Source organism: Neoarius graeffei, chromosome 17, assembly GCF_027579695.1.
Source record: "Neoarius graeffei isolate fNeoGra1 chromosome 17, fNeoGra1.pri, whole genome shotgun sequence".
Lineage (NCBI taxonomy): Eukaryota > Metazoa > Chordata > Actinopteri > Siluriformes > Ariidae > Neoarius > Neoarius graeffei.
This window is the reverse complement of record NC_083585.1, coordinates 68,786,078-68,807,123: the sequence shown is the minus strand read 5'-3', so window position 1 is coordinate 68,807,123 and position 21,046 is coordinate 68,786,078. Positions and strand designations below refer to the sequence as shown.

Below are 21,046 nucleotides of genomic sequence, written 5' to 3'. Positions count from 1 at the left end.
TCACCTTTAACGATGAGGGTTTTAAAGTTCCCAATAAAAGGAAGGGGAAGGCGCGGCCCCGACGTCAGGCAAAGAAAAATAGTTTAATTGAACTACATTCCACTACTACTGATGTTGAAAGTGAGGGCGAGGTGTCTGACTGTAGTGTGCACTGCACCTTACGCCAAAGTGGTTATCCAAGTCGTTCCTATGATTTAAACGAAATCAAAATGTTTCTTGCAAAGACGAAGTTTATACGACATGTTCAAATCGATGAGTTTTTCCCTGACGTTGAGCAATTTATGCAGAAAGTGAAAACCTACATGGCAGATGGAGTTTTTGAAAACACTGAGGTCTATCGTTTAAAGAAAATTCTAACTAAGCTAAGAGCTTTGTTAGATCTTAATGATTAAAAACAGTCAAAATTTGCCTCAGCTAACTTACATAATGTTCAAGTTTTTCTTATTTTTCCAGCTCATGAGTGAGTTGCATATTGCCTCACTTAATTTAAATGGTGCAAGGGACCGTGCTAAAAGAGCACTTTTTTTTGAATTATTTAAACAAAAAAAGATTGATGTGGGTTTTGCACAAGAAACCCACACTGATATAGGGAACAGTCTAGACTGGGAAAGAGAGTTTGAAGGTTTTCCCATTTTAAGTCACAATAACTCCACTAGCGGAGGTGTTGCTATTCTTTTTTCAAAAAATTTTATGCCTACCACTTATCAGGTTGAGGAAGTAGTCTGTGGAAGACTTCTAAAAGTAAAAGCCCAGGTAGAGAAAAAATGTTTTGTTTTTATATGTGTTTATGCTCCAACCAGGGCCATAGATAGAATGATTTTTTTGCAGACTCTAGAAGGCACCCTTAGAAATTGCGATTCTGATGATATTTTAGGGTTGGGTGGGGATTTTAATTGCACTGCAAGTGGCCTGGACAGAAACCATGTTGAACCGCATATGCCATCTCAAAAAAGACTTGCTGAGCTGATTAGCTCACATGATTTAGTTGACATATGGCGTAACTTCCATCATATGCAAAAACAGTATACATGGGTACATTCTTATGGCAACAGAATATCTTTGGGAAGATTAGACAGATTTTATGGTTTTAAACATCAACTGAGCTTTTATAGAGGTTGTTTTATTTTTCCAGTTGGGTTTTCAGATCATTGTATGGTTCTTAGCAAATTATTTATTAATAATATTAAGCCTAAGAGTGCTTACTGGCATTTTAATTCTAGCCTTTTAAATGATGCCCATTTTAGAGAGGTTTTTACATTTTTTTGGAATGATTTTAGTCCTCTGAAGTCTTCTTTTCAGTCTGTTCAGCAGTGGTGGGATATGGCCAAAACCAAAATAAAACAACTATGTCAACAGTATACTTCCAATGTGACCAGAGACATAGCTCAAAATATTAAACTCTTGGAAAAGGATATAATGGAGCTCCAAGATTTAGTAAGCCAATCAAGCGACCAGGATATTATAAAGTTGAATTTGAAAAAAAAAATAATGGCGGACTTACTAGATATCCCTGCTCAAGGTGCTTTGGTCAGATCACGGTTTCAAAATGCCGAACAGATGTATGCCTCGTCTAAGTTCTTTTTCAGTCTAGAGCGGAAGAATGGCCAAAAACGGCTGCTGCATTCCTTAAAATCAGAGGACGGAGCACTCTTGACTGATAAAAGAGAAATTCGAAAGCGAGCGGTCAATTTTTATAAAGAACTTTTTAGGAGTGAACTACCCAGTGAGCAGGTTTTTATTCATGACTTTCTTGAGAATTTCCCACAAGTGTCTAGTGAAGCCAATGTGAACCTCTGTAAGGCTTTGACCTTAGAGGAACTGCAGGAGGCTCTCCGAAGCATGGAGAGTGGCAAGACACCAGGCATAGATAGGTTGCCCATTGAATTCTACAAGTGTTTCTGGCCAGTCATTGGTGCAGATTTGCTGCTTGTATTGAACGATAGCTTGACTAGGGGAAAGTTGCCTCTAAGCTGTCGACGGGCAGTGATTACCCTGTTGCCAAAGAAAGGGGATCTCAGCGATATAAGATCATGGAGACCTGTCTCAGTCCTCTGTGCAGAGTATCGTCTGCTATCTAAATTGTTGGCCGGTAGACTGTCTAAGGTTTTGGGGGAGGTAATTCATCCTGACCAAACTACTGTGTGCCAGGGAGGGTGATGCATGACAATATTGCTTTTATAAGAGATATTTTAGAAATTGGGAATAACCAAAAGTTGGATTTTGGCCTTATATTAGTTGACCAAGAAAAGGCATTTGATCGCATTGAGCATAATTATTTAATTTGTGTTTTAGAAGCCTTTGGTTTTAGCCCTGGTTTTATTTACAAAATTAGAGCTTTGTACAGTGACATTGAAAGTATACTGAAAATAAATGGTGACTTGTGCGTTCCTTTTAAAGTAGGTAGGGGTATTAGACAAGGTTGTCCCTTGTCAGGTATGCTTTACTCCTTGGCCATTGAACCGCTTCTGATTAAATTAAGGAGTAGTATCAATGGGTTTAAGTTTCCTAATTATGACTACAGTTTTAAGTTATCTGCTTATGCAGATGATGTGGCCATACTTATAAGTAGCCAGGGGGAAGTTAATACCATGTTGCAAATTTTTAATAATTTTCAAGTATGTTCCTCTGCTAAGGTAAACTGGGGAAAAAGTGAAGCTCTGCAAATTGGCAAGTGGCCTAATGGTGCACCGTCTCTTCCTGGCGGGTTATTATGGACAAAAGATGGTTTTAAGTACCTGGGTGTGTATTTGGGGAATGGTTCTTTTATGCAAAAAAATTTTGATGGAATTGTCGAAAAGGTTAAAGGCCGCCTTGAAAAATGGAATTTTTTGGTGAAAAATATGTCCTACAGAGGGCGCGTACTTGTCATCAATAACCTGGTTGCTTCCTCCCTCTGGCATCGCCTTGCGTGTGTTGACCCTCCTGTCCAGTTTTTATCAAAGATCCAGTCCATCTTATTAAATTTTTTTTGGGATAAGTTAGGGCTGCTCGATATTGGAAAAAATCAATATCACGATTTTTTCAGTAAATATCGATATCGCAATTTTTAAAACGATATTTATACACCTTTTTTTTAAAGCCCTGATCATCAACACCTGAGGCACCGGGCCACATTTTTATAGTACAGGCCTCATAGGCTACCTGTCAACCCTTCCCGTTGTACCCTGAAACGCCTTTTACTTAAACTATTTACTGTGCAAGCACGTACTTTGCATAGGTCCTATCGCCTGCACAAGGCTCACGTTCTCCTCACTCAACATTTCCGATCACAGAGGATGGAGCCAGCGCTGCTATTACCAGTGATTACTGCGTAACGTCCACACTGGCTCGTAGCCAGCCAAGGATAAAATCTCTCTCTCACACACACTACAACGTAAGCTTGTGTGTTGTTAAGACACCAACATTAAACACGCACACACACGGACTGGCCATCGGGAGTAGCGGGAGTTTGTGGGCCGGCGGAGAAAAAAAAAAAAAAAAAAAGTTGCGCGCTGGCCTTTAATATGATAAGCAATGTTAACAGTTTCTTTAAGAAACTGTTAACATTGCTTATATTAAAGGCCAGCGCGCAACTGTAATAAACAATGTTAACAGTTTCTTAAAGAAACTGTTAACATTGCTTATCATATTAAAGGCCAGCGCGCAACTGTTTTGTTTTTTTCTCCGCCGGCCCACACTGAACCACCGGGAAAACTCCCGCTACTCCCGATGGCCAGTCCGTGTGTGAACACGCACAATATAGAGACAAGTCCTTAAGAATTAACATACATGAAAATAGCTCAGCGGCATGTAAACATTCCCTGAAAGTGTAGGTGGCACTGCGGCTAGATGCTACGTGAAATGGCACAAGGCAAACCCCATGCTTCGCTCAGTCAACAGACAAAATCCACGAACCCAGTAGTCCTCCTACTACTGTGGGTTAGTGTTCTGTGGCCAAAAACACCGCATGCACAGTCATTCCAAAACATCCCCACTAGTTGCAGGTTATGTCTCAAATACAGATATGCGTTGTGGATTAAGCGATCTATTTTCAAGCATCAGGCTTCTCTTCCTTCATCTTCCAAATGTGGACTCCGCTATCTTTTTGGCATGTCAGCACTGAAATACCATTTGCAGAGATATTTCACTCGAAAAGTAAAAGCAACACATGATTAGGGCTACATGATTAGCAGGGGGACACCGTTTTAAGCGCACGGAATTTTAAAAACAATGTAATTACATCTGAGTCCGTCTACATCGCGCAATAAACCCGTCCTTAGCAGAACCTACTTCAAAGCATGATGCTAGCTGCAGATGCACAAGTCAAAATCAAATGAACCCAAGTAAACATGCCGCGGCGGGCAACATTAATAACCAAATTGCCTTACCTTAAAACGCTGCCTTGACCACAGGACGACTCGCAATTATTCCACTTAAATCCACACGGTTTAACACATCTAACACAGCTAGCAAGCTGGATATGTGCTAATATTGTTGTGCTTGTTTTCTTCCGTAGATGCCATTTTTACATTACCCAGTCCCACATCCAAAAATATGACGTAAATATGTTAATTGTATTATTATAACTATTAGCAAGCAAATCAAACAACATATTAACAAATCAATATATCAAATCACCCGACACGTATGAAAACAGAAGAATTGATTTTTTACTGTTGCGGAGATATCGCGGGAGTAGAATGGATGACGTATGCAAGGCTACGGTGTGCCTTAGGGGACAGAAGGGTTCGTTTTACCTTACTGTCACGTCAATGTTATTGTTGTTTTATTGCCATTGTAGAAATATTGTGCACGTCCCTTTCGACAAATGACAAAAAATCGTTTCATATCGATATTATGAATTTTGATATCGTTTGACACCAATATCGATATCGCGATAAAAATACGATATATTGCACAGCTCTAGGATAAGTTACATTGGGTTCCACAAAGTGTTTTATACCTTCCAAAAGAGGAAGGGGGACATGGTCTGGTACATCTACCGAGTCGGATGGCAGCCTTTCGCCTACGCTTTTTGCAGAGGTTTTTAAATGGGACGGTAAATACCAGCTGGAAAGCAGCAGCATCCATCATCCTTCAGTCTTTTGAGGGGCTGGGTTTGGATAAGACTTTGTTCTGGATGAATCCTAAGTTAATGAACCTAAAAAACTTGCCTGTGTTTTATCGGAACCTTTTTAAGGTGTGGTCCTTATTTACAGTGATCAAGGATCAAAGCAACCGCTCTCTACACTAGACACTTCTGGAACCTTTGGTATATGGATCTAGGATGGAGCTGTCTTCAGAAGGATGTCCCATCCGTAGGGAGATGCTCCTCAAGGCCAAGGTGACCACTCTTGGGGATTTAATCAGAGTTGCTGGACCCACTCTTTCCAATGCTGGGATGCTAGCTGCGCATTTAGCAGTGAAATCAGTTCGTCTCACTAACCAAGCTCTGGTGAAATGGAAATCTTTGCTGTCTGAGAATATAACAGAAATGTTGGCTGATTACAGTATGGGGGTCGTGGTTCCAAGTAAAGATGACCAATTCCCTAATTGTTGTATTTCTGTAAATGGGTATGAATGTCCGGATGTGTGTTATAAACCTGTGCTTTTTTTGGGGACAAGGTCACCTTCTTCCAAGATGGTGTACAGGCTGTGTGTTTTAGCTTTGAATGTAAAGTCTCTTCAAACGAGGGTCGACACACCTTGGCGCAGTGTTCTTCAGGTTGAAGACAAGGTCAAACCAAATTGGAGGGCGTTATACAAGTCACCATTAATTAAAAAGTGTGGGGACTTGCAGTGGCGTATATTGCATGGTGCAATAGCAGTCAATGCTTTTATTTCAGTTTTAAACCCTAATGTCAGTCACGATTGTCCATTCTGTGCAATGAGGGAAACTGTTTTTCATGCATTCATGCAGTGTGGGAGGCTGGGTGTTTTATTCTCAATTTTAAAGACTTTGTTTGCTGCTTTTAATGAAGATTTTTCAATGACTACTTTTATTTTTGGTTTTAAATATTTTAAGAAGCATCGTCAGAAGTGTCAAGTACTGAATTTTCTAATTGGGCAGGCTAAGTTAGCCATATATGTCAGCAGAAGGAACAAGGTCGAATTGAGTCTGGATGATGATTTGGTTTTGAGATTTGCAATTCTCGTGAAGTCCAGGATTTTAATTGATTTTCATTTTTATAGGGAGATGAAAGATCTTACTTCCTTTGAAAATGTATGGTGTCAGAACAGTGCCTTGTGTAAAATAAATGGGCAAGTTCTTTTATTTAGGGATATTTTTGAGGGACCAGTACGTCCCACTTGAGCGTAACTACCTCATCTGATTAAGTTATTTTAATTTTTTTTAAAAAGTGGGGGTGTAAAGACATCTGTTTTTGATTGAGTTATTGTAATAAAGAGCTTTTTAAAAGTCAAAGTCTCTATCTATCTCTGTCACTCTCTCTCTGTCACTCTCTGTCCCCTTCCCTCTCTCTCTGTCGCTCTCTCTCCCCTTCCCTCTCTATTACTCTCTCTCCCCTTCCCTCTCTATCTCTCCCTCTGTCACTCTCTCTCTCACTCTCTGTCCCCTTCCCTCTCTCTCTGTCGCTCTCTCTCTCTGTCACTCTCTCTCCCCTTCCCTCTCTCTCTCTATCACTCTCTCTCCCCTTCCCTCTCTATCTCTCTCTGTTGCTCTCTTTCTCTGTCACTCTCTCTCTCCCTCTCTGTCGCTCTCTCTCTGTCACTCTCTCTCTCCTTCCCTCTCTCTCTCTCCATCTCTCTCCCTGTCTCTCTCTCTCTCTCTCTCTCTCCCACTTCTGATTAAACCTCTTTATTTATATAATGATGATCTGGAGACATTATATTAAAACGATTGTAAAAAGATTATTGATGTAAAAGGTTGTTTTATTCAAATAATTGTGGCTGAGCGCTTTAGTGTCGACACTCGTACAGCGTTACTGAACAGTGTGTAGAAAAATCACCACTGCATTACAGTCATCATTCACTGAGTTACTGATTCAGCTTTACAGTCACATTTCAACATCTTCAGCAGTAACTCGTCTTTACCGCCTTCTTTCCGAGAGAGCACGCTGGTGGAGCCTCACCCTGGAACACACACACACACACAGTAACACATCATCCAGCAGCAAATTAACTTTAAACCCTAACATTCTGTCCATCTCTTTCTGTGTGTGTGTGGGTTTCTCTCTCCATCCCTCAGTCTCTCTTGATTCTCCATCACTCTGTCACTGCATCCCTCTTTCTCTCTATCCCTACCGACCACTCTGTCTGTCCCTCAATCTCTTTCTTCGTCCCTCTCCATCTCTGTCCCACTGTAAGTCTCATTGTTCTTCCCTCCGTTTCTCTGTCATTCTGTATGTCACTATCGGTCTTTCTGTCTGTTTGTGTCTGTCTCTTCTTCATCAACCCATCTGTCTCTCTGTCTCTCTGTCCCTCCATCTCTCTCACCTTGTACAGACTGCAGACGAGTAGGAAGAGCGAGCCCATTGCTTTCTCCTGCAGGTCATCAGTGTGCTCCTGTAAACACATACATCATCATCATCATCACACAGGAGTTCAGTGCCTGGTTAAAGAGGAGAGATTGAAGAATAAACGGTGTTGGATGATGTGAATAATCGTTCTCACGCTGTTGATGGTGACCCACGGGACGTACTCATGTGGTGGCTGTAAAGCTGCGGTTGCCTTGGCGTTCTGGTGCATTAACTGATTTCCCTCGTCACCGTTCACACACGCCATGACATCACCAAAGCGCGTTTGTGGGCTGAACAGGGCCAGACACTGAGGACACACAATCCACCATCAATATACTGCAGTGAGAGAGAACCTTTAGCTAAAGCACAGTTTGATGTCCAGCCCAGTTTGGATCGTTAGTCTTTATTAGTTTTTATTTTATTAAGTTAGTCTGAGACGGTACCAGGTAAATTAGTCGGGTCAGGTTGTTCTCAGGGCCAGGCAGACTGAGGCCAGGGTGGTTTGGATTAAGGCTCGTCCAGACACAAATCTGACCGGGATTAAGTTGATATTCATGCTATAGGGTCAAACTGAGGTCAGATCCGGCTTGTGATATGTTCTATCAGGTTTAATTTCAGAGATAGTCCGGGTCTGAATGAGGCAAGTCGAGGAAAAGTTAGTTTATTCCAGATTAAATCCGAGGCCAGTTTGGACTCTTTGAGGCTGTTCTGGGTCCAAACGAGGACAGTAAATTAATCTGGGTCAGACCGAGTTAGTTTGTTCCAGATTAAATGCCACTGAGGCTGGTGTAAGTCCAACAGACACCAGTCTGGATTACAGGAAGTCGGTCTAAATCAGATTGAGACCAATTCCAGTCCCAGGTTGGTTTATTTCAGATTAAATTCTAGCTCAGAGTCGATGCGTCAATAAAAATCAGTGATAATGAACACTTACAGGTTCCGCCGCCTTCACCACATCCGCAGCCGCTTCCATGCAGTAAATGACGGGCACTGCAGCTTCGGGCACTTTCTTCATCACACACGTCTGAACATACAAATAGTACACTCATCAATATCATTCATTTCTTTACAGTGTGGACCAGCTGGTAATGTGATCTAACGCTCACTGCCGAACATCACACCACAACACACACTCATACAGCTGAACACACCTGAGCCAGGTGCTGTAATGACATCACTGACCCCGCCTCCTGATTCTTTTCTATTGTCTCACCTCGATCATGTTGCCCAGACACTCGTCTGATCCGTGCTGACAGGTGAACTCGTACTTGTCTCCGACCTGCTTCTCCTGCAGCACACAGAACCGGGGGGTTAGTGAGAATTCAGCTCTTTTAAATTCATACTGCATCATTTTTAATCAATAAAAATAGTAATTGTTGTAGATCACTGTGGTATTATAGGAATATTATACTTGGGGTGTGCTGTAATAGGAAACTAATCAACTTCATGTTAATTACAATAATTAACACAATGTGTGTACCTTTGCGTTGCCGTACGCGACAAGTTCCAAACCCATGATGTCATTCAGCATGATGAAGGTCGGCATGAGCTGCAACGCCAGAAACTCCTGACAATCAGGACACAGAGACTCATAATACACAGTCACATTCACAGGCTCAGCGCTCCGACTGGAGTTCACCTGGGGACACTGCCCCAGCACCTACACACACACACACACACACACACACACACACACACACACACACACAGAACAATGCATGATAGGCGTTATTACTATATCACCAGCCATTTTAAGGCTCCATCCCAAACACTACAACACTGTAACTCAATAAGCATCATACTGATGATTATTTGATCCTTTAGTTTTTAACCTACATTCACAATTGCAAACGACAAAGCAACAGGTGACGGTTCGTCTTCCATGTACACTGTGATTTAAAAAAAAAAAGATTTTCTCAATTCTATTCAAATCAGGTCTGATGCAGTCACGCAACTAATAAAAAAATAGCAGACATACACTACCGTCCAAAAGTTTGGGGTCACTTTGAAATGCCCTTATTTTTGAAAGAAAAGCACTGTTCTTTTCAATGAAGATCACTTTAAACTAATCAGAAATCCACTCTATACATTGCTAATGTGGTAAATGACTATTCTAGCTGCAAATGTGTGGTTTTTGGTGCAATATCTCCATAGGTGTATAGAGGCCCATTTCCAGCAACTCTCACTCCAGTGTTCTAATGGTACAATGTGTTTGCTCATTGCCTCAGAAGGCTAATGGATGATTAGAAAACCCTTGTACAATCATGTTAGCACAGCTGAAAACAGTTGAGCTCTTTAGAGAAGCTATAAAACTGACCTTCCTTTGAGCAGATTGAGTTTCTGGAGCATCACATTTGTGGGGTCGATTAAATGCTCAAAATGGCCAGAAAAATGTCTTGACTATATTTTCTATTCATTTTACAACTTATGGTGGGAAATAAAAGTGTGACTTTTCATGGAAAACACAAAATTGTCTGGGTGACCCCAAACTTTTGAACGGTAGTGTAGGCGATCATTTACTATTCAGTTTCTACTGCTGCTCTATCAAATGCATGATAACATACTGCTACTAGGTTTTACTAATCTTCATATGTCGCTAAACACATCCAAACCCATATGATGTCTGGCAGACTGACAGATTAATTGTTGCAAATCCAAATGGCTAATTCAGTTTTCTAGAAATTTTTTAAAGAATTTTAAAATTCGTCGCACGTCACATGAGAGCACAGTGAAATTCTTTCTTTAATGAACACACACCCATAGCAGTGGGCAGCAGGTGGAGGTTAGGTGCCTTGCTCAAGGGCACTTCAGCCATGGATATAAAGGGAGGGGAAAATGCTGTTCATTCGCTCCCCCCACATACCCATCTTCCTGCAGGTCAAGGGAATCGATCCAGCAACCTTTTAGTCCCAAAGCTGCTTCTCTAACCTTTAGGCTATGACTCCCCATGAATACTTTATTCTTCCACACCTGATTGCTTGATTAATTGATCTGTTAATTGATTTTTACTTGTTACACTGCACGAGATCCAGTAAACTCTGGGCTGAATTCTAGAACAGTATGTTCACAATAACAGATTATACAGTGAAGATCCTCTAATGATAGACCTGTGATTAAAGAAAATTAAGTTTAAGTGTAATATTCAAAAAAAAGGGGCTCGCATAAAAACACATATTTTACAAAATAAGCTTGAGGTAATAAAGTGATACACTTTAGGCCCATTCAGAAGGGTGTTTTGTTTTCTCCAATTCCCATTCACCTAGCAGATCTCTCATACCCAAGACAGCGACGAACCGGGACAGGTGAAAGCAAACACAAGCTTCATGTGAAACCATCTCTGCTTATATCTTTTTGGAACTGAGCAGCTAACCAATCAGCAGCTTCATACACACTACAGTATTCATACCACATCTAAGTAGGGAGGGGGAGAGAGAGAGAGAGAGAGAGAGAGAGAGAGAGAGAGAGAGAGAGAGAAAGAAACAGAGGCGAGAGAAAGAGAGGAGAGAGAACATGGAGAAAGAGAGCAGAGAGAGAGCGGAGAGAGAGCAGAGAGAGAGAGAGAGAGAGAGAGAGAGCAGAAAAAGAGGGAGAGAAACAGAGGCAAGAGAAAGAGAGGAGAGAGAGGACATAGAGAGAGAGCAGAGAAAGAGAGAGAGAAAGAGAGGGGAGAGAAAGAGAGAGCAGAGAGAGAGAGGGGGGAGAGAGAGCAGAAAAAGAGAGAGAGAAACAGAGGCGAGAGAGGACATAGAGAGAGAGCAGAGAAAGAGAGAGAGAAAGAGAGGGGAGAGAAAGAGAGAGCAGAGAGAGAGGGGAGAGAGAGAGCAGAAAAAGAGAGAGAGAAACAGAGGCGAGAGAAAGAGAGGAGAGAGCAGAGAACGAGAGAGAGAGAAAGAGAGGGGAGAGAGAGCAGAGAGAGAGAAATAGAGGCGAGAGAAAGAGAGGAGAGAGAGAGGACAGAGAGTGAGAGAGAGCAGAGAAAGAGAGAGAGAAACAGAGGCGAGAGAGAGGAGAGAGAGGGAGGACAGAGAGAGAGAGAGCAGAGAAAGAGAGAGAGAAAAAGAGGCGAGAGAAAGAGAGGAGAGAGAGGGAGGACAGAGAGAGAGGACATGGAGAGAGAGAGAGAAAGAGAGAGAGGACATAGAGAGAGAGAAAGAGAGGAGAGAGTGTGTGTGTATGTGTTTTTTCACCCTGCATCTGTCTGCCGGTGAGCTCATGCACTCGTACATTGACACCACGAGGCAGGCGAGCGTGAGCATGAACTTCAGTACAAACATCTCTGCAGCAAGTCTGTCTGAGGAAACAACAAAAGAAGAAACAGTGTGTAGACGAGTGTGTGCTGAGTGAGTCAAACTACTGCTTTTATTTTACACACTTCCTCCTGCTGTGATGTGATTGGCTCTAGAGACGCTTGTGCTGTAATCTGAGGAGGGAAGCAAACAAGTGTCAGAAAAGAGTCAGAAAGAAAGAAAGGAAAATATTTGAATTTGGCATCGAATTCATAACATTGAAATTGAGTGAGTTAAAAAAAAAGATCTTATTTATTTAGAATTAACCCCAGTGAAGTCTCGATTAGTTTTATTTTGATGTTCAGACAACACTTTAAAGAAAATCAAGTACACCTTCTCATTCATTTATGCAGTTACGTAATCAGCCAATCATGTGGCAGCAGTGCAATTCATAACATCATGCAGGTGCAGCTTCAGGTGATGTTCACATCAATATTGAGAAGAATGAGGAAACTGTGATCTTTAGTGTGTGTGATTGTTGGTGCTGGATGAACTGGTTTGAGTATTTCAGAAACAGCTGATCTCCTGGGATTTTCATACACAACAGTCTCTAGAGAAACAAAAAAAACATTCTGTAAGCAGCAGTTCTGCAGATGGAAACACCTTGCTGATCAGAGAGAGTCAGTGGAGAATGGTCTGACTGGTTCACGCTGACAGAAAGCTCACATTAACTCAGATAACCACTCTGTACAACTGAACCTTGAGGTGGATGAACTCCAACAGCCGAAGACCACATCAGGTTCCTCTTCTGTCAGCTAAGAACGGAAAGCTGAGGATGGAGTGGGCACAGACTCACCCAAACTGAACAGATGAAGACCGGAGGAATGTAGCCTGGTCTGATGAAGCTCCATTTCTGCTGAGGAGCACAGATGGAAGGGTCAGAATTTGGCATCAACAGAATGAATCCATGTCAACAATCCAGGCTGGTGGGGGTGGTGTAATGGTGTGGAGAACATTTTCTTGGGACACTTTAGGCCGTTAATACCAACCAATCACATTCACCATCTTCTAATGGCTTCTCCAGTGTGATACTGCACCAGGCCACAATGCAAAAGTCGTCTCGAACTGTTTTCATGAACATGACACTGAGTTCAGTGTTCTTCAGTGACCTTCAGTCAGCAGATCTGAATCCAGAAGAACACCTCTGGGACATGGGAAAACAGGAGAGTCACAGCATCGGTGTGCTCCTAAAAATCTGCTGGAAGTGTCTGAAGTGATCATGTGACCACGGAGCAGACTCTCAAAGGAATGTTTGTTTCACCGTTGTGTGGAATCCATGCCACGAAGAACAGAGGCAGATCTGAGAGTAAAGGGAGAAGTGCCCCGTCCAGTGTGAGTGTAGTGTTCCGAATAAAGTGCTCAGTGAGTGCATACTGAAATATGTTCAGGAATTCAGATTCAATAATTCAGTTTTCAGAATGTAAATTCTGTTCTTTTCACTATTTTGTGTGTTCTGTAGCAGGAGTATGTGGGCGCAAACTAATAATAATATGATGCAAACACTGAAAAGTGATTCAGCAGCTCAGTAAATATGGCGGCATTGCACAGCAGGAATTATTGTCACATTTTCTTCAAATAATTTTAGTAACAGATTTGAAGTAAATAAAATTTGAACCCTGTTAATGATGGGACCGTGGTTTTTGACCTGATTTACATATGGGTCCGGGGTCCTTATGAAAACAATGGAAGAGTTATTTTCAAAATGTTCTTGATTTGTGTTGGCTTTAAAGCGAGACGGCTTTTCGATTTCATAAAATCTGCAAAATTTAGTTCCGTCTGAAATGTGGTGATTGTGATATCTGTTTATTTCTGTAATATCTCACAAAATATCAGGCCATTCTGTGGCTGGGAAGTTATTTAATTTGAGGGGATTAAAGCAAATAATGTGCATGAAATCGCTCGCTTGGCGCAGTCAAGCAGACAGAGGAAGTCCGTGTGCGCATGCGCAGGTTTACCTTCTTCTTCTTCTTCTTTTGGGTTTTACAGCAGCTGGCATCCACAGTGTTGCATTACTGCCATCTACAGGTTTCCCTTTGAGCGTGCACTGACAGTTCCATCATTCTGTCGCTAAACGAACAGCTGATCACACCGAGGTGCTCGCTGAGCGCCCATATTTATTAGTTTGGTCCTGCGTTTCCTTTCCTTCGTATATAACATAACATCTTTTCTTCTCGCTTTCTTTCCGTTACTGTAGTCGCTCTTTCACGTTTCATTCGCACACTCACGTCCTCCATTTTTCTCTCCTGTTTCAAATTTGTATCCCACAATGCCTTGCGTGAACAGGGAAAGCCCACCACATGATGCATGACTTAGTATCTTGAATTGGGTCATGGGGAAGCAGGGAAAAATAGCGGAGAATTTAGGGCCATGTGGCTCTAAATTCATTAATTGTTCTCTTAAAAAAAAAACTAATAAAATCAGAAGTCTGTGATTCGAATTCAGGAGCTTTCGGTCCACTAAACAAAAATAATTGGGTGGCGGGGAAAATTCTTATGATCTACACTTGAAAAATCTGAAAGGCAGTACAGCTATTAAGGGCTGTGTGCCTAATTATATATTTAGTTTAATTGAGATCAAAGAGGCGTAAAAGTATAGATTAAGATGTAATAATGAGCTTGTATTGAAACCGTCACTATTCATAAGTAAAAAGGTGTGAGGCGATGCGGCATTCACATCGACAGCTCCAAAGCTTTGGAATACACTGCCAAAGTTAATTAGAGATGCTGATAATTTATCTAGTTTTAAATCTTTACTTAAAACACATTACTTTAATTTAGCTTTTAATAAATGATATTTTTCAGAATTGTTTATTTATATATATATATATATATATATATATATATATATATATATATATATATATAGTACAGCTTAGCAATATTTTATGGTTTTTATATTATTTTATAATAACCTCAAATTGCCCCTCTCAACAGCGGAAGGCCCAGTAAACTTCATGTGCATCTATGCCCCAACACTGCAGTCCTTAGTGGAGGTCAAGGACCAGTTCTATGAGTCTCTGGATGCTGCAACTGGCACAATTCCATCATCAGAGCTTGTCTACCTACTGGGTGACTTTAATGCAAGAGTGCATGCCAATCGAGAAGTTTGGCCAGATGTTCTTGGGCATCACGGTGTAGGGAGAATGAATGACAATGGTCAGAGACTCCTAGAACTCTGCTGCTACCACAAGCTGTGTGTGACAAACACCTTCTTCCAGAACAAGGCATGCCACAAAGTATCCTGGAGACACCCCAGATCAAAACACTGGCTTGGTGCTTACCAGGCATGATTCCTTGAACAGTGTCTGCAACACTAGAACCTACCACAGTGCCGACTGTGACATTAACCATTCCCTGACTGCCTCAAGAGTGAAGCTGAAACCAAAAGAAACTTCACTGGTCCAAGTGGAAGGGCCAGCCATGCATTAACATCTGCAAGATGGCCTACCCTGACAAGAATGAGTTCATCGAGACTTGAGGAAACTCTGTCCAAGAGTCAGGGAGAGAGCACCAACGATAGGTGGAACTTCATGCGCAACACCATCTATAATGCTGCAATCCTAACCTATGCCAAGAATGAGCAAAAAAATGCTGACTGGTTTGAGGCCAACATTTAAGCGATGGAGCCAGTAATCAAATCAACACGCAGTGCTTTGGTCAACTACAAGCGTGACCCATCTGAGAGGAACCAGCAGGCATGGAAGGCAGCTTGATGCAAGGTCAAGCAAACAGCATGCAGCTGTGTGAATAACTACTGGCTGCAGCTGTCAGATAGCATTCAACAAGCTGCAGATACTGAAAACATCAGAGCCATGTACTAGGGCATCAAGCAGGCAACAGGTAAACTGACAGAGAAATCTTCACCCCTGAAATCCAAGACAGGGGTGATCGTTACAGACCAGGAAAAGCAGCTGGCAAGATGGGTCAAACACTACCTTGAGCTCTACTCCACAGAAAAGTCAGTCTCTCAGGAAGCACTTGATGCCATGGAGGACCTGCCCATCCTGGAGGAGCTGGACTCCGTGCCCACCATGGAAGATCTGAACAAGGCCATCGATGTTCTGTCAAGTGGCAAAGTACCAGGCAATGATGGTATTCCTCCAGACGTCATCAAGTGCAGAAAGCCAGACCTGCTGGAACCACTCCATGAGCTTCTCTGTCTGTGCTGGAGAGAAGGTAAGGTTCCCCATGACATGTGTAATGCCAAGATCGTCAAGCTATACAAAAACAAGAGTGACCGCAGTGACTGTAATAATTATTGGGGTATCTCCCTGCTGAGCATTGTGGGCAAGGTCTTTGCACGTGTGGTTCTTATTGGCCTGCAAGCATTTGCCAACCGCATTTATCCAGAGTCCCAGTGTGGGTTCAGGATGAAGAGATCCACAGTTGACATGATTTTCTCTGTACATCAGCTCCAGAAGAGATGCTGAGAACAACAGATGCCACTTTACATTGCCTTCATCGATCTGACCAAGGCGTTCGACCTTGTAAGCAGAAGTGGTCTGTTCCAGCTGCTGAAGATGATCAGCTGCCCCCCACAGTTGCTCAGCATCACTGCCTCCTTCCATAATGACATGACGAGCACAGTCAGCTTTGATGGAGTGATATCAGAACCCTTCACTATCAAGAGTGGTATGAAGCAAGGATGCGTTCTTGCACCAACCTTGTTTGGCATCTTCTTTTCCCTGCTGTTGAACTATGCATTCAGAGATACAGGAGAAAGGGTCTTCCTGCACACCAGAAGTGATAGGAAGCTCTTCGGTCTGTTTTGCCTGAAGGCCAAGACCAAGGTCCACACAGTTCTCATTAGAGAGATGCTGTTTGCAGATGATGCAGCCCTCTCACACCCAAGAAGACCTCCAGCTGCTGACTGACAGGGTCACCCAAGCATGTGTGATGTTTGGGCTGACAATTAGCATAAAAGAAGCCCTACATCATGGGCCAGGACGTTCCATCAACGCCATCAATCAGCATCAATAACGAGGTTCTGAAGGTCATGGACCAATTCACCTACTTGGGGTCCACAGTTACCAGCAACCTGTCCCTCGATGCCGAAATTTCAAAGCGCATTGCCAAAGCTGCTGCCATCATGTCCAAGCTGAGCTAGAGAATGTGGGCTAACAGCCAGCTGTCAATGAACACCAAACTTATGGTGTACTAGGTGAGTGCCATCAGCACCCTGCTTTATGGCAGTGAATCTTGGACCACTTACGTTAGACAGGAGCACCGCCTTAAGAGTTTCCACCTCCACTGCCTTCAACATACCCTGGGCATTAAATGGCAGGACAAGGTATCCAACACAGCAGTGCTGGAGAGAGCAGGCTCCCTTAGCATACACCTCCTGCTCTGTCAGTGTCACCTCCGATGTCTGGGACACATGCACTGCATGGAGGATGGCTGAATTCCTAAGAACCTCCTGTATGGGGAGCTAGCCATGGGACACCGTCCAACTGACTGTCCCATGCTGCCGTTCAAGGACGTCTGCTAGCACAACATGAAACTGACACACATCAACCCAGACAGGTGGGAGCAGTTTGCAGCTGACCACAGCTGCTGGCATCACACTGTGACAGAAGGCATCAGAAGGGGTGAGGAGAAGAGAAATCTACAACTGCAGATGAAGAGAGAGCTGCGGAAGTAGAGACAGCAAAACCAGATCACCAGTCAGCCATCCGACTTTGTCTGCAACACATGTGGCAGAGACTGCCATGCGAAGATCGGACTACTGAGCCACATCAGACACTGCTCTCAGCAAGTTTGAAATCAACCAAGGTGCAACCATTGTCTCCTAAGACAGAAGGATGGCAAATTTTATATATCATATCTTGTCGCTCCAACGATGGGCTGTCTCGTTGGCCTCCCGGAGATCGCCGTCTGAGCAGGTTGGACCAAGTTCGCAGTTATGTAGAAGGTGCTGTATGGTTTGGGGGTCTTCCCCACAGGGACAGGCTGCACTTGAAGATTTACCCCATCTCAGCATGTTGTCACCGGTCCTAGCTATCTTGCATCTGGCTCTGTTGAGCATGACCCAGTCCCTCCTTGGTAGGTCTGCTCCCGGGGGAAGTGTCTCGCTAGGGGGAGGTAATGACTCATTGTTGTTTGAGTCATTCTCCTTCCACCTCTCCATCTTGAAGGTTTTTGGTGGTACTACACCTAGGCCTTGAACCGTCATGAAGCTGTGACGTGATCTCAGCCATCGGGGGACCTCCTGATGTCCGTGTAGTGGGTGTCTGGGGTCGTTCAGTTGCTTGTCACGCTCCATTCTTGCTTGAGCTTCTTAGCGTATACCAGGTGGGCAAATACCTGATAGTTTGTACAGTGCTGGCAAGGGAGTAGCTTTCAGGGTGCCTGTGATGGTGCAACAGGCTCTGTTGAGCTCTATGTCGATCTTGGAAGCATGGGCTGACCTCTCCCATACTGGAGTGCAGTACTCAGCTGTTGAATAGCACAGCGCAGACTGCTTGAGGGTGTTGGGGTCAGCACCCCATCTGGAGTTGGCAAGATTGTCGAGAAGGTTGTTGCGGGTGGATACTTTCCTCTGGAGCTTAGCAACGTGCTCTTTGAAGGACAAGGTCCTATCGAGGGTGACACCAAGGTACACCGGGTAGGGTGTGTTCTCTAGTTCTTTCCCTTCCTACATGATTCTAAGTTTCCTAGATGCAGCTCAGTTGTTTAGGTGTAAGGTGCAGACCTGGGTCTTGCCTGGGTTAGTGTTCAGGAACCATGATCTGTAGTATCCCGTTAGTGTCTTCAGGGCATCTGTGAGACGTTTCTCGATGATCTCAAAACTTCTTGCCTGGGTAACCAGGCAGAGGTCATCTGCATAGATGAACCTACGGATGTTGTTGAAGGCAGGTTGGTCATTTGTGTAAAATGTTGAAGAGCAGTGGGGCTAATACTGACCCCTATGGCAAACCATTCTTCTGTGCTCTCCATCGACTGCGTTTGCCGTCCATTTCAACAAAGAAGCGGCGGTTTGTCAGAAGTGACTCTATGATGCGGACAATTTTTGTGTTCTTGATCATGCGGGTTACTTTAGTCAGTAGAGCTTGATGGTTCACCGTGTCGTAGGCGGCCATGAGGTCGACGAATACAGCACCAGTTATCTTACCGGCTTCAAAGATGGCTTTGAGGCTGGTAAGATATAACAGCTTAGCAATATTTTATGGCTTTTATATTATTTTAGGATATAATTTAATTGATATTTGTATTCTTTTATTTTATTTATGTATGATACTTTAAGTGCATTTGTTCACATGTACATGTAAAATGCACTACAGAAATAATAAACATTATTATTGTTGTTTTGCCACGCTGCGTGAATTCCAATCTGAGCGTTCTCACTCATCTCACACGGCCACGAATCTGATACATATCCAGTCTAGGACTACGTATGAAAGTGACTCAAATCTGATTTGAAAACATCAGATCTGCATCACAGTACAGCAAAAGATCAGATTGGAGTCCCTTCAGCCTGGTGGTGATGTGTTTTAAATAAAATGTTTATATTTATCATTACATTGTGCAATGAGTCCAGTAGTGGATGTTCAGTTTTAGTGTCTGATCTGTCTGTTATAGCTTTCACTGCACATGGAATGAGGAGAAAAGCAATTTCATTCTGCTGTGCCCGACTTGTTTAATGATCTGAATGACAGTAAAGTTCACTTTGAGTTTGACTTTGGTATAAACGTCGCCTGGGATACAAACATTGTAATAATATTTCTTTCAGAAGATGATTATTAATCATCCAGCCCTGACTCACTGACTGAGGATTATTTTTATTTTATTTATATAGTGACATCCAACTATACACATTCAAGCCAGAATATACAGAGTTATACTGTACGTACAGGACTCAAACAGTCCAAACCGTGACAAATCTCTATCTGTCACTTGTGAGAAAATCGATGAATTGTTGTGATAAATTTGGATCCTTTTTGTTTGTGAATGTGTCGATATAATAAAACGAAAATCACACGTTGGCTTGAAGATATGAAGTTTATCTTCTCATGTTGAAAAACTTGCATTTTTCATCCAAAATACATCACGGATCTAAGTGACATATTTAAATAATATTGGCTGGTGTTGAGTGGTCTATCAAATATATTCCATTCATCTAGCATGATACTGAACGAGTCGAAAATGAGTAGCTGAATGGAATATATCTGATAGGCCATGAAAAAAGCCAGCCAATATTGTTATTATTGTTATTATTATACATACACATTCCTTTCGGGTGTTCAACACGTCTTTCTCTTTCAAAATTCTCAAAATCTTCCATATTTAATGAAGCAAACCTGGTGGCCATGTTTGTTTACAAATTGTTACAGTCGCTTGCTAGCGTGCAAGTTTTACGTCTCCAATGTGTGACATCATGTTGTCTTGACAACGATGCAATATCGTAAACCATATTCAACGCTCATTCTCTATTGGGTAGAGTGACATAATACACGTAGGATAAGCGATATGCTAACAATATTGCATGCTATCAAACCAAATGAATGAAACCCGCTAGAAGGGAATAGAACACGTTTTTATTCCATCGAAAAAGTGTCCTGTATGTACAATAATTCCTGATATTTCACTCCGATGACATCACTCCCAGTGTTTTCTCGTCTCTCGTCTCTCGTCTTCTTCCGCTTATCCAGGACCGGGTCGCGGAGGCAGCAGTCTAAGCATGGAAGCCCAAACTTCCCTTTCCCCAGACACCTCGGCCAGCTCCTCGGGAAGAACACCGAGGCGTTCCCAGGCCAGCCGAGAGACATAGTCCCTCCAGCGTGTCCTGGGTCTTCCCCGGGGCCTCCTCCCGGGGGGACATGCCTGGAACACCTCCCCAGGGAGGCGTCCAGGAGGCATCCGAAAAAGATGCCCGAGCCACCTCAGCTGGTTCCTCTCGATGTGAAGGAGCAGCGGCTCTACTCCGAGCTCCTCCCGAGTGACTGTGCTTCTCACCCTATCTCTAAGGGAGCGCCCAGCCACCCTGCGAAGGAAACTCATTTCAGCCGCTTGTATCCGCGATCTTGTTCTTTCTGTCATTACCCAAAGCTCATGACCATAGGTGAGAGTCGGAACGTAGATCGACCGGTAAATTGAGAGCTTCGCCTTTTGGCTCAGCTCCTTCTTCACCACGACGGACCGGTAAAGCGACCGCATCACTGCGGAGGCTGCACCGATCCGCCTGTCGATCTCACGCTCCATCCTTCCCTCACTCGTGAACAAGATCCCGAGATACTTAAACTCCTCCACTTGAGGCAGGACTTCTCCACCAACCTGGAGAGGGCAAGCCACCCTTTTCCGGTCGAGA

The 21,046-nt window shown here is 43.1% G+C and overlaps 2 protein-coding genes across 6 annotated transcripts in view; one reads left to right on the top strand and one right to left on the bottom strand.

Annotated features, from left to right (window-relative positions):
* LOC132864475 (NLR family CARD domain-containing protein 3-like) overlaps window positions 1-21,046 on the top strand; it is a 1,256,659-nt gene that overhangs the window by 132,510 nt on the left and 1,103,103 nt on the right. The window lies entirely within an intron of this gene.
* The window catches only part of LOC132864490 (gamma-interferon-inducible lysosomal thiol reductase-like), a 28,846-nt gene continuing 14,649 nt past the window's right edge, over window positions 6,850-21,046 (bottom strand). Inside the window, exons 1-9 of one of the 5 annotated variants that reach the window (XM_060897917.1) lie at window positions 12,077-13,565; window positions 11,830-11,877; window positions 11,645-11,748; window positions 8,938-9,117; window positions 8,671-8,745; window positions 8,392-8,481; window positions 7,612-7,764; window positions 7,435-7,503; window positions 6,850-7,071 (exon numbers count right to left, since the gene is read on the bottom strand). In XM_060897917.1, the coding sequence (XP_060753900.1) occupies window positions 7,012-7,071; window positions 7,435-7,503; window positions 7,612-7,764; window positions 8,392-8,481; window positions 8,671-8,745; window positions 8,938-9,117; window positions 11,645-11,731 (714 nt within the window). In that variant the 5' untranslated portion in view covers window positions 11,732-11,748; window positions 11,830-11,877; window positions 12,077-13,565 and the 3' untranslated portion in view covers window positions 6,850-7,011. Of the gene's footprint in view, window positions 7,072-7,434; window positions 7,504-7,611; window positions 7,765-8,391; window positions 8,482-8,670; window positions 8,746-8,937; window positions 9,118-11,644; window positions 11,749-11,829; window positions 11,878-12,076; window positions 13,566-21,046 lie in introns of those variants that run through there. The other 4 variants (XM_060897918.1, XM_060897916.1, XM_060897919.1 and 1 more) reach the window with 4 other exon arrangements.